The sequence below is a fragment of the Monopterus albus genome, unplaced genomic scaffold (genome assembly GCF_001952655.1).
Source record: "Monopterus albus unplaced genomic scaffold, M_albus_1.0 scaffold54.1, whole genome shotgun sequence".
In the NCBI taxonomy this organism is placed as follows: Eukaryota; Metazoa; Chordata; class Actinopteri; order Synbranchiformes; family Synbranchidae; genus Monopterus; species Monopterus albus.
In genome coordinates, this window is record NW_018127934.1 from 781,228 (window position 1) to 794,579 (window position 13,352).

The 13,352-nt window shown below is 41.9% G+C and overlaps 1 protein-coding gene across 2 annotated transcripts in view; it reads right to left on the reverse strand.

Moving 5' to 3' along the window:
• LOC109961298 (leucine-rich repeat LGI family member 2-like) overlaps positions 1 to 1,148 on the reverse strand; it is a 6,307-nt gene extending 5,159 nt beyond the window's left edge. The window contains exons 1-3 of one of the 2 annotated variants that reach the window (XM_020601996.1): positions 741 to 1,148; positions 480 to 551; positions 197 to 283 (exon numbers count right to left, since the gene is read on the reverse strand). In XM_020601996.1, the coding sequence (XP_020457652.1) occupies positions 197 to 283; positions 480 to 551; positions 741 to 916 (335 nt within the window). In that variant the 5' untranslated portion in view covers positions 917 to 1,148. The remainder of the gene's footprint in view (positions 1 to 196; positions 284 to 479; positions 552 to 740) is intronic. The other variant, XM_020601997.1, reaches the window with a different exon arrangement.
• Between the last annotated feature and the right edge of the window lie 12,204 nt (positions 1,149 to 13,352).

Below are 13,352 nucleotides of genomic sequence, written 5' to 3' on the forward strand. Positions count from 1 at the left end.
GGGGGGGGGGGCGGTGGTGGAAGAATTTAGAAATGATGACCTGCAGCTATATTTACAACATGACGTACTGCAGACCTTTAACCTGATCAATAATTTATATATGATATATATAGGTGAAGTGCTATACATTTAACAAAGAATCAAATCAGCTGCAAAAAAATGACACTTTACAATAACAAAGCAGCATAATACTCACAAATATTCTAGATGTGGAAGACCAGAGAAAGCATCATCTTTGATTGTGGTCAAAGAATTTGCATTTATAAGCCTGTAAAAGAAGAAGCTCCAATCAAGGAGTCATTAGTAATCATGAGTCTCTTCTCTTCTGTGGCACATTTGCTAACTCCACATTACTATGACATTCAATGTGCATTATTAATAATCCATCTGCTTTTGTGTTGTGTTGCATTGTCTAAACAACTATAAGCCCTTAAATGTCAATTACTAATGATCAATTTCACATGACAAATTGTACTTACAACAGCTGAAGAGAAGACATAAGGGAAAACATCCCCTCTGTAATTTCAGCAATTGATCCATTTACCAAGCTCCTGTTGGGAGAAGGAAAGATGAGTCAAACTCGGACTGGGACCTCTCAACACAGACACATCAAGTGCCAACTCTGCAGGGGAGCGCAGAATAGCAAGTAGATCTGTCTCCCAGAATGCAGCATTGATTGCCTTATGTTTTACTGAAGCTCTGATCTCACACTGTCTGAAGTCATAAGATTTATTACTCACAATGAGGTAATCTCTTTCGGTATAGTCCGTGGGATCTGTGAAGTACCGACACAGATGATCGTCTCCTTGGAGCAGGAGCATCCTGAAGGACATCTGAAATTCCTTTTAGATTCAGCTGCTTCATAAATGCACACAAGCACAAAACCGGCCAATAGCCACTGCCTAGTAGGCGTCATGTTGCTTCCTGAACATTAATAATAGTTGATAAGACCGTGGCCAGTGCTAGCAGCAGCTTCTGTTATCCGCCTGGTGACATCAAAATGCAGCACTATGTGGAAAACCCTGACACAGGCTGATACGGCTGCAGCTGCGTCCAGGAGGGTTGACTTGGTCTGAGACGGGGGTGGGGTAGGAGTGGGGGATCTGAATTCATCAATTTGTAAATAATCACAATTGTACTGTTTTAATGTGGAAAGATTAAAAAAAAAATGCATGTAGCCTACATGTATGTTATAATTGTTTAAGTTGAAAATGAGTAATTTTTAAAACTGATTTTCAATGTGGGGAAATAACTACAACAGCAAAACTAAGACATATTAAGTAACTGTTCAGCACCATGGAGAGCGTTAGTAGTTTTACATGTACGTTGGTCATACGGAGCTTATCACGTGACACCTTCTGTTTACTTCATATCATTAGTAGAGAAACCCCCATAGAGGGGAAAATCCATTGCCATTTAGCTTCAATGATAAATAGATTAGGACATAAATATTATAATTGCTCTTTCAAGTACCATGGACACTCACCTTGTCATGTAGGTAGTTAGTCTACCCATAAACTATTCAGATTAATTGGGATAACTGATGCAATATTTTCAGAAACCAACAGAACTGTTCTCTGAGTGTATTAAGAGCTCTATCCTGGACCAGTACAATCTTACACAGTGTGGTCTATCTGATGTTACATGAATGTACCACTAGAGGGAGCCTGTTGACAAGTAATGTTGGAAAATAGTGTTACCGTGGAGAATTACAGCATTGCTGACAAAGGAAAAATTTAATTTGCTGTTCCTTGTAGTGGTTTCAAGTTGTTCTGTCTCATTTTTCATTTCTTAAAGCTGCTTTGTATTTACATTATTCTGGTAGCATTTTGTTTGTAGAAAAAAAAGAGACTTTGCCATGAATGTTATTCACAATTTAAGCAATTTAAAGTCTGTTTAGTCATTTTATTTGTGTTACGCTGGTCACACAAGTCTAGTCTCCTGTCTGGTTCATAACTTTGAGGTACACCATTACATTTGAGGCTTTGTATTTGCACAGTTTATTATCATGTTTATATGAAATGAACTTCTTCACAACATTTACTCTCTTTTAAATGGAATGTACTTTCATTATTCATAGAAAGAAACATTCACTAAACAATAGGGTTGTTAGTTGTTGCAGCAGGGCCTAACAAGGTGCTGACCTTTGCTGGGGGATCACTAGTCTATGAGCATGAGTGAAACCGAATATCCAATGCCAAAAGGGAGCAACCGTACATGACTGCCATTGCTGGCATAATTCATGGCAGCTCTGCATCTAGCATTGCTGTTTTTAGGCTAGAGTATCCCTGAAACACTCAGGACACGTGCAAGAAAACAGATGAGGCCACAGCAAATAGTATTTCTTTCTAGACAGCCATCTAGATGTGCTTAAGGAACTGGACTAACCTATGTAGAAAGGTTTTTTTCTACATTTAGCCTGTGTCAAATAAGCTCATATTAAGCCCAGCCATTTGTCAGTGTCAACATTACTTCACAGTTATGAGTTTTCCCTTTAGCATGAATCCCCTTTTCGGCATTTATAAGCCATACACACTTTGTTTTATCACACTAATGTGGTTGTAAGTTCATCCATCCATTATCTATACCCATTATTCCTGAATACGGTTGTGGGGGTGGCTGGAGCCAGTCACAGCTGACATTGGCTGAGAGGCAGGGTCCACCCTAGACAGTTCACCAGTCTATCGCAGGGGTGACATGTAGACAACTACCAAACACACTCACTCCTACAGGCAATTTAGAGTCACAAATCAACCTAAGATAGAACCTATGCAGGCACAGGGAAAACATGCAAACTCCTGTCGGCCAGGACTTGAACCCAGAACCTTCTTGCTGTGAGGTGACAGCACTAACCAGTGCTCCACTGTGCCACCCAGCTAGTAACTAAAGTTATCAAATACATGTAATGGAGTACAATATTTTTTTTGTCTCTAAAACGTAGTGAAGTCGAAGTATGAAATAGGATGAAATGAAAACATTAAAGTCAGGGACAGACACCTCAAAGCTTTACTTAAGTACAGTATTTGAGTAAATGTAGTTCATTAGTTTCCACCACTGGAGGCTGCTGTATTGATTGATCAAGAATGACAAATGCATTAGTAATATATAATGGGAAAAAGACAGCGCTACATTCATGGTGAGAAGCAGAGCCTTAAAGACAGTAAGAGGTTGGAGTGGATGGATTCCTGCATGAACCCTATTTTTTTTTTAACAAAGAACATTTTACAACCTTAACAATGTGTTTATTAAATGCATTGATGACAACAAGCCACACTCTTTTTCAAAATCTAACCAGGTTGATTTTATGCCTAAACCTAAAAATCATTTGTAATTGTTTATGATGATGATAAAGGTACAGTGGAACAGTCTCACTGAGCCTATGATGGTTACCATAGCGATCTGGTAAGTGTGCTGCTGGAAGGATCCTGCGGGTCGTACTCTAAGTAAATTATAGTATTACAATATTATCATTTAAAATTTGTTGCTAAATGCTGTAAAAGTCTATAACATTCCCAGCGGCAGCTTTATCAAGCAGCTTCTGCCTAGCCCCATGCGGACCCATGTCATCTCTGTGAGTGGCATACAACTGTCTAACCAATAAGTCACTGTAAAAATCAGCACTTGTTAACACTGGAAAAATGTGCTGCGTACTGTTCAACATATCCTCCACACTCAAAGGGTTATTTTTAGAGCAGCTACATATTGTGTATCAATTCTCAGTGGTGACCCTGTTCTGCATCAACATCTGATGTTTGTGTGTGTGTGTGTGTGTGAGTGTGTGTGAGGGAGAGAGTGAGGGTTGAAAAGGTCTTCATTTGGACTGTTTGTGGTGTTGATTAATGGTGCTCATGATTTAACACCTGCTGTTTTAATGTAGCCACGGTAAGAAACTGATCTCAACATGCTTGCGTGAGCAGTGTCCCGATTTTAAATAGCTGTCTAAATTTATCAGCTTTGTAGAGGTCACTTCAACTTGTCTGTGTGTTTATGGTTTTTCACAGAAAGAGAAAAACAAAACTTTAGCAGCTGAGATATTGAGGGAATAAATATCAATCTCCTGTCATTTTCCGCATGAGATTAGCTCAACAGCACTGTCACAGCATATGGTAGGTAGGTACTTTATATCCACAAAGAGGTGCTTGTACAATCATTTATTGAGACTTATGAAAGCAACTTACTGTAACTTGATCACTTATGCAAAGGTTCAGTTAGGAGGCTTAACTAGAAAATGAGATATTTCATAATATTAAAGCACTGTTTTGTGACTTAAAAGTAATTATAGGTGCAATGCCAGTAGTTTCTAAGCTGTGGGTAAGGCCCTTCTACAGAGTCACAAGATGAATCTGAGTTGGTTGAAAAGGTTAGTAATCACTGACTTTATTTTAACAGTGAGTTGTACTCAGATTTAATCAGAGCTTAATGTAGAGTCTGAAGTAACTACAGTAGAAACTAAAGCTGCCAAATGACTGTAGTAAACTGTTGTAAAAAGCATAATGCCTCCCTCTAAACAGTGAAATAGAAGTACATGGACACTCTCGAGAAAAATACAAGTATCTCAAAACTGTACCTAAGTAAGGTGCTTTGATAAATGTACTTGTTTCCACCACTGTTCAGAAAGAGATTATTTCTAAGAGGGTACACCACATAACTGACACTAAGGGTAAGAGTGGGATCTGAGCCTGACAAAGGGTTTATTCTGGTGGCCTCTGTCCTTGATGCCACTGCCAGTGTGCCCTCCACAAGGAGCAAATGTTGGCCCAGCCCCTCCCTGCTGCATACCATCAGCCTGGGCCCCGGTCCAGGAACAACACGTATGCCTTCAACACTCAGGCAGAGGTCCAGTAACTGGATTATTATCATTATTCAAGACCATCTGATTCGGCATTGATAGCAAACCTCCTTATCAACCACTCCATTTACTGCTGTCCGCCCTTCAGCGGGGCCTACACTGGCCCTGTGGCTGGAAGGTGGAAAGAGCTGTAGACAGAAAAGGGAAGACCAACATCAGTCTTCTACTACATCTGCAAATCAATGGATGGACATCTAGTAAACCTTTTTAGCTGACTTTCATTGGCTGGTGGTGAATATCTTTCACACCTTACCATTTTTGGAGCAGTCCCTAAAGTCATTAATTCCAGTCAGTAGTAAAATACGTAAACTTTGTCCAGGAAAGTAGCCCTGGACATCACAATATATGAGATTACACATATTACAGAGTATTAATATTGTGAGCCCTGCCAACTGTTCAGACACACATCATGTAGAGCTCATAGGACTTTTCTTGCACCTTCACATGGAACAGTGCTTTTATTTTGTGTATTGTGTAACTTAGTTTTTGAAAGGCACTATAGAAATAAAGTTTACTCACTTAATTACTACTGCAGAGTTACTCTGTTACTATTTTAAATTTGCTCTAACTTTAACTTTAATTCAAGTAACCTACATGCTCAGACTTGGAAAATCAAGCCAGATTTATTTAAATAGCTCTTTTCAAGACAAAAGTTACAAAGTGCTTCTTAGTACAAGCTCTGGATATCACATAAGCAGCATAGTAACAAAGACCAGAGCAACAGAACACAATCAACATTTGCATTTAACATCATCAGCAGCAGCAGCAACAGCAAAACATTAATAATGTGAGATAAGTAACAGTTGATATGAGGTTACTGTGGCACCTAATGTTGTCTGGAGCCAGTTTAATGTACCTGTATGGAGAGGAGCTGTTCTTCCTGGAAAGGTGCTGAATCTTGGCAGTTCTGGACTCCTTGAACAAAAAGCCTGAATGTAAAACGTTCAGTGTTATGTCCACACTAGAGAGAAATCATCATTGGATATTCCCTGAAAAAAAAGCCCCCCCTTCACTCACTCACTCACTCACTCACTCACCCACACCGCCCTCGCTCTGCGTCCTCCTGTCTTTCCAGCTTGCAGAGTTTTCCGTCCTGTGTCGGGATAACATCGTAAACGAGGACCACCTGACGGTAAGACTGGACTAAATGGAAGCAGCAGAGGAAACTCTCATTTACCGAGATGACACCAGACTTCACAGGAAGCTGCTCCCAGAGGACAAGGACAAGGGACACGCCATCGAGACAAAAAGCGACGAGTCCAACTATGTGGATCTGGACATGAAACCGGAGGGTGCAAAAACAGTGAAAGTGACTTTCACTGGCGAAAGGAACCAGCTGCCTGTTATCAAATGCGACAGCTCGAAGCGGGGGGAGCATGGCAAGAAGAGTAAAATCATTTCCGAGGGCTTTGTTGAAGAGCAGTCAGGAGACAAACGGGCCACCGTCCCTGGGCCTGTGTCGGGTGAGCCTCCATTGGAAACTTTGATCGAACTTCCCGTCACTGATCAGGACTCGGAGAATGAGAAGCTCGACGTGAGTGACTGCAGTGAACATGTGTGTAGTGAGAGCGATGAGCTCCAATACACAGACATGTATTTAAACAGTAAGACAGAGTCTGATGAAGGTATCAGTGCGGTGCTGTCCGATCACTGCGGCTCCGACACCGTGGAGGACGAGTCTCACTACATCACGACGCACGAAATCCAGCTGACCGAGCTCGACCATGATGTAGATTACGACCTGGGGCGAGGAACCTGTTGGGATTTTGAAGACGACAACCTGGTTTATTCCTTTGTGGATTACACCTCTTTTGAGAGCGATGAAACGCAAGAGGAGGCTTTGATAGAGGAGGGCAACAGCCAAGAGAAAGTGCAATCTAATCTCGGTGGAGCAGTTGTCAGCACCGAGCAGGAGAGTGATCTTTGTGACTCGGACAAATGCGCCAGCTCAGATGAAAGCGAGAGCAAAAACCAAAGCGCGGAGGCAAATGCAGGGGAGATTCATTTATCAATAAACACCTCTTCCAGGGCGGTGAACGAGCCCGTAAGTATCTTTGACAGCGGCGCCTGTGACTCTGGAGACAGGAACCACTTCTCTTTTGTGAGCTCTGGCGCCAGAGCGGAGCCCTTGTGTGATAGAGCCCAATATTTCATCCCTGCTCCAGGCCGTCAGCACATTGCAACCAAACTGAGACGGAAAGATATTAATGAATATTCCAGCGGAGGGTCCAGCTCCATCAGTGAGCTGGATGACGCTGATAAAGAGGTGCGTAATTTGACCGCCAAGTCTTTCCGGAGTTTGGCGTGTCCGTACTTCGATGCCATTAATTTAAGCACTTCTAGCGAATCCTCTCTGTCGGAATGTGGGCTAAATCAATGGTCAGCCTATGTGGACTGGAATTATGAAAACGTGTCGCAGAGAGAAGAGAAGAGCGTAATTGCGCACATGAATACAACTATGACCAGTAACAGGCAGGGTGAATCCCTCACCGACGTGAAAGCCCCACAAACCAGAATGTATGAACTAAAAAAGGAAGCAACTTCTCAACAACTTTCCTCCCTCAGTAATAAAATCGAATATAACGATTGTGTTCAGTCACAGCAGAGTGGAGTAACACTGAACTTCTGCTGTAATGTTGAAGCACCTGAAGGAACCAGGCATCCACAATGCTCCAAGAACACATCCAGTGACGTAACTGAGAGTGTGTTGACTGGGGCAGGATGTGAGATACAATATCATCACACAGGTATCACGGGGGACACACAAAAAAGTGCGATTTGTGCATCAAGTCTATTAAAAAATGTGATTTCTAAAAAGATGCAGTTTGAACAGGAGCGCAAAATGGAGAGAGGTGAAATCTGTGACATATACCCAGCACTGGGAAGAGGCTTGCAGAGGCAAATCTCAGAATTAGGCTCTGGATTCAGTGTTAATTATGCTGATGACCAAGGCCTGGAGGGCAGCAGACTCAGTTCCTCTGAGCCTACAGAGGAGCAGAAAAGGAACAAAGTACCAGACAACTCAGAAAAGGGGCAGCATGAGCCTCCTAAAGCTCTCACTCACAGTCAAAGTAGCGCATTTAATCCACCGAAAAAAGATGAGCCGGTACCTGTAAAGGAGTCTGAGCCCACAGCCCTAAGTGACACACAGACCACAACAAAAGAAGACTTAGACACTAGCAACATGTTGACAAAGTTGCATCTTGTTCCGAGCTGCCAGCTTCTTTCAAAAGAAAAGGATTTTAAGGAAGACTTAACAAGTCACACACCTGCCACAGGTATAGCTGCTGGTCCACAGAAATGTGAGAAAGAGATCAAAACAGGCAATAATGGATACATAGAAGCAAGCAGGAAATGGAGGAAAGCACCTGAGATAAAAATCCATCTGAGAAGTGTGAAGGAAAATAAAGGCTGTACACTAAATATTGCCAGCCTGTTAACCCCTAAAATAAGTTTCAACACTGTAAACACATTCAGGGCAGCAGGTGAATCTAAATGCCACATTTGGTCTGCAGCCGATAAAGTCCCAAACTTCACAGTTAAAGACATAACAGGCACAAAATGCAAGTTTCAAACACCGATATATCATGTCAGGGATGTGCGCAAACTGGTAAAAAGCTCCTATCACTTTGTTTCACTGAATAACAGCGACAGCAAACGTTCTACAGCAACTGATAAACTTGAGGAAAGGGCCAAAAGGGAACCAGTCAAACATTTATTACCATCTCCTATAGTGATTAAATGCCACTCTGTTAAAACAAATGTTAAATCACAGGCAACTGAGACGTCACAGAAACAAGCAGAGGCAGGCATCCAATCTGAAACATCCCACAGTGAAAATACACCATCACACTGCACGACTAGCAGGGTGCCACCTATTGCATCCAAACAGGCACATCCTTACCACTCAGAAAGTCAACAAAATATTGAAACCAAACTGTCAAAACAAAGACAGATCAAGTTCACAGCTGAGACGGCCAAGAGGAGAAATGACCCTATGATACCAAAACAGGCTGCAATAGAGAAGCTTAAAGCAGCAGTCAAAACAATGGAGCAGCTTTATGATTTTGATAGAAATGAATGGAGGCGTAAAACTCACACACCACAACCCATCGCAGGCAGTCACGTGCTTTCACTTATTGCCAGTGAGGAGCAGGGAGCGAAGGGGCTGGAGAAACCAACTACTGACAGGATTCAGATAAATACCATAGAAACAGGCAAACTGCAGGAAGATAAAGGAGCTGTGAAGGCCATACATGTCCCTTATAATGACACTTTTAAAGCACAATCACAGCAAAGTACATTTAGTAACAAAAGTGTGCTTCATTTGGGCAACTGCAATGAGGCAAGTATCTGCATTAGTTCAGTTAGTAATGCTGCTCCACAAAGCTCTGTATTGCAAACGTCTACTATGAAAAGCTCCAAGACGCTGGTGGCTCCACTGTCAGTGAAAATAGAGTCCCCGAAGCACGATCAGGTGGTGGAGCGTCAAAAGGTGACTATCGGTCCCACTCCTCCCACTGTCACACGGGGCAGCTCAGACTCTGAGAACTATTTAACCATACCAAGGCTGAGGTATACAAATGAAATCAAGCTACACAATCAAGAACCTCTTTTGAGTGAGGGGACTTCAAACATCAGTCAAACCCACACAGGTGACAGCAAGAAACCTGAGCAGAAAAGGTCTCCGTTAATCATGGAGTTCCCAGCTACGAGCATCTATCATCACCCTGCAGCAGGAACCACAGGGCCACAAGTTCAACAGCAGGTGCTGTGCTTCTCCCCTGTCCCAGCTGTGTCACCTGCTCCTTCTAGTGGGGAGACAGCCCCACAAACCAAGCGCAAGATGCTCCTGGACCCCGCTACAGGACATTATTACCTGGTGGACACTCCCATACAGGCCACCACTAAGAGATTATTTGACCCTGAGACAGGCCAGTATGTGGATGTGCCCATGTCCCATTCACCTGTGTCACCTATCACCCCTGTTAGCCCTGTGCCTCTCTCATTGTCTCCACTGGCACTGAGCCCAGGAACATACACCCCCACCTATATGATCTGCCCAGGCTTCATTCCCTCTCCCACTCTCTCCAGTCAGGCAGTGCTGCCACAGTCACTGTATCACTCTGAGGATGCAGGTGGAGAAAAGGTAAAGAACAGCAGAAGTCCTAGGCCGGAAACCAACACTACAGGTGCAGAACGTGCATATTACAGTGCGACAGGAGAGGCTTCACAAGGGCTGCTGCAGCTACCTGTGAGCTTGGGACATGTGGCCACCAGTGGAGCTGCAGCAAGCTCAGAGAGAAAGCCAATTATCAGCATCACAACACAGCAAGGTCCAAGAATCGTTGCCCCCCCTTCCTTTGATGGAACAACAATGAGCTTTGTAGTGGAGCACCGATGACCAAGACAATATCTCATCATACATGTAAGTCTGCATAAACTTTTAGAGTGACAGTTGTAGTGTGAATGATTGGCACACACCCCTAGAACCCTTTAACCCTGACCAAGAACAGTTACATAGGAGTTCATTATTTTCTCTTCTGTGTGTTTATGAACGTGTGTTTCTGTTAATTGACATGTCAAATGTGACAAGTGCACTGTCTTTTGTCATATATTTACTGAAACCTGGTGCATTTATGTGCATCACCGTTGCATACGCCATTGTAATGCAGTTCAGGTTATTTGGGTCTCGCCCTGAGAGATGATGTTTGAATATCACTCAAGTAGAAGTAAGTTTTAAAAACTGCTTTAAATGAGCTTCATTTGCACATGACCCTGAAAAATGATTATACCTGTGTATGCCAGTGTGTTTCAAGTAAATTTCTGAAAAACCAGTAAACACCGTCTAGGAGTGCAACTAACGTTTATTTTCATTATTGATTCATTTTTTCAATTCATTGATTATTCATTGTATTAATGAAACATCACAAAATGGTCAAACATTGCCACAGAGTTGCAGAGTCAAACTTGGCTCAATGTCTTCAAAGGAACAAATACCCAAAATATTTTGTTTACATTGATATGTGACTAAGATTAGTCCTTTCAGTCCATCTCCAGCAATTGGTAAGATAAATATCACTTTTCAAACATGTTTAAATTACCATATACTGTATAAAATGTATGCAGGTCCAGTGTTAGCCTATGTAAGGAAACATAGAGATTGTTTTAGAGATTGTTTTACAGCAGTATATTGATGGACAGCTAGGAGGTCAGAGGTCAGTCAGGGGTCAGTCCCTAGAGTAATGTGTATGTTTGCATGTGTGTGCGTGGGTGAAGAGGGCTGTGACACATTCTAGTTTTATACTTCCTGTTTTCTTTTTTACACGGGTCTGTCTGTTGATAATGACAAACAAGAATCTTAACCCACACAAATACAAATTCATACATACTGACAAACAGAAACTCACGCATGAGTGTAAAAGACCCATTAGATGCTTTCACAGTAAATACTTTATGCCTAAAGTCCCCAGTGAATTTTAGGCATGGTTTATACAGTTTGACAATGAGGGTGTTGATGCTGAAGCATTTGAAGCATTGTAGCATAATAATCACAGAAGCTTGTGCATCTGCATAAAGGTCCTTATAAATTCGTTTTTTGTTTGTTTGTTTGTTTTGGTTTTTTTTCAATATTTTTGTGCTGTAAATGTTGCTAAAGTAGAAGTCCAGCATGTCAGTGTTAATAGACATGCAGTTGCTTCATGACAGGTAACCTGACTCCAGTGAGCTTCAGCTGGGCTTGCTGGGAGATTGAATTTTCAGCAATGGCTCACAGCAAGGTGCTCGATTCCCTTTTCTCTGCATTACACGTCGTCGGGCTATTTTGATAGTGGGAGGCGAGTTTGTTTACACGGTTTATTCTCAGGGTGTCACAGGAAACTATTCCAGTCAGTTACACCTTACACCAAGTTCTTCTTAATCAAGTGTTATTAAAGTAATGCTTTAATTACTCAGATAATATTTCAGTTCATTAATGTGTTAAGTCCTTGTTCGTGACGTTTCATGAAATTTTCCTTCTGCGGAATGAGGTGGAGCAATTTTCATTGCATCATATGCACATGAAATCCTCTGCGAGCAGCTTAAGTCCCAAAGCTATTAAAATGTAAAATGTATACAATATACTGTAGCTACTGTAATATGTTATATTCATTTTAACACATGACAGATGCAATTTATTTTAATTAGCTGTTTTCAGCAGTTCAGTGGTTGATGGCTTACTTGCAAAGACATTCACAGAAAACTAATCAAATAAAAAACTGGGGAAAAATCAACTAAATGCAGCTGAAAAGGTCAGTTCACAAGACTAATGCAAAATACATTTTTCCTTACACATTTCCTGGGTGTATCTACCAGAACTACAATATTTAGTTATGCAGATTTAATTCAAAACTGGTTGGAAACAAAGGGTGGATAGGCGTAAAGGAGGCATGATCTGAGACTCTTATATGGATAGTGCAGCGTGTACAATAGTTACATATTCAGGACGTTATGTTAAAAAGAATGCAAAATTAACAGTAGAATCCAAGCACACTAATCCCAAACTGCAGACAGGTATAAACAGAAGGCAAAGTCAAAGAACAGACAGTGGTCGACACAGACGTTAAGGGGAGCAGGCAAAAAACAAAGTATAAGGTTCGCAATAGGCAGGAAAAACAAACTACATATACTGCATATATGAATGTTTTGCTCTTGTTCCTGTAGCCCACTTCTCATCAGGTTGCCCTGGTTCCTCAACACCTGACTTGGACCTTGTTGACCCAGGTGCTGGTGTGACTCTTGTGTTTCCAATTCTCATAAGCAATGAGGTAGGCAGGTAGCATTAAAGGCCTAAAGGCCCTCATTGGATATTGACTGTGCCCTAACCAGGGATCGAATCCCCAACCACTAGGCTATCTAGCCACTATGAGCAAACCGAAGAAGAAGTCATAGATGTAGCAATCCCAAGCGATAGCAACATCAGGAAGAAGGAACACGAGAAGCTCAAGAAATACCAAGGGCTGAAAGTAGAGCTAGAAAAGATGTGGAAGGTGAGGGCACAAGTGGTCCTGTTGGTAATAGGAACATTGGGGGCTGTGACCCCCAAACTTGGAGAGTGGCTCCAACAGATTCCAGGAACAACATCTGAGATCTCTGTCCAGAAGAGTGCAGTGCTAGGAACAGCTAAGATACTGCACAGGACCCTCAAGCTCCCAGGCCTTTGGTAGAAGAGCCGAGCTTGAAGGAAGGAATAAGACCACCCCGAAGTGGGGGGTGGGGTGGGGAATTTATATATATACAGTGGGTATGGAAAGTATTCAGACCCCCTTAAATTTTTCACCCTTTGTTATATTGCAGCCATATGCTAAAATCATTTAAGTTCATTTTTTTCCTCATTAATGTACACACAGCACCCCATATTGACAGAAAAACACAGAATTTTTTGACATTATTGCAGATTTATTAAAAAAGAAAAACTGAAATATCGCATGGTCTGAAGTATTCAGACCCTTTGCTCAGTATTTAG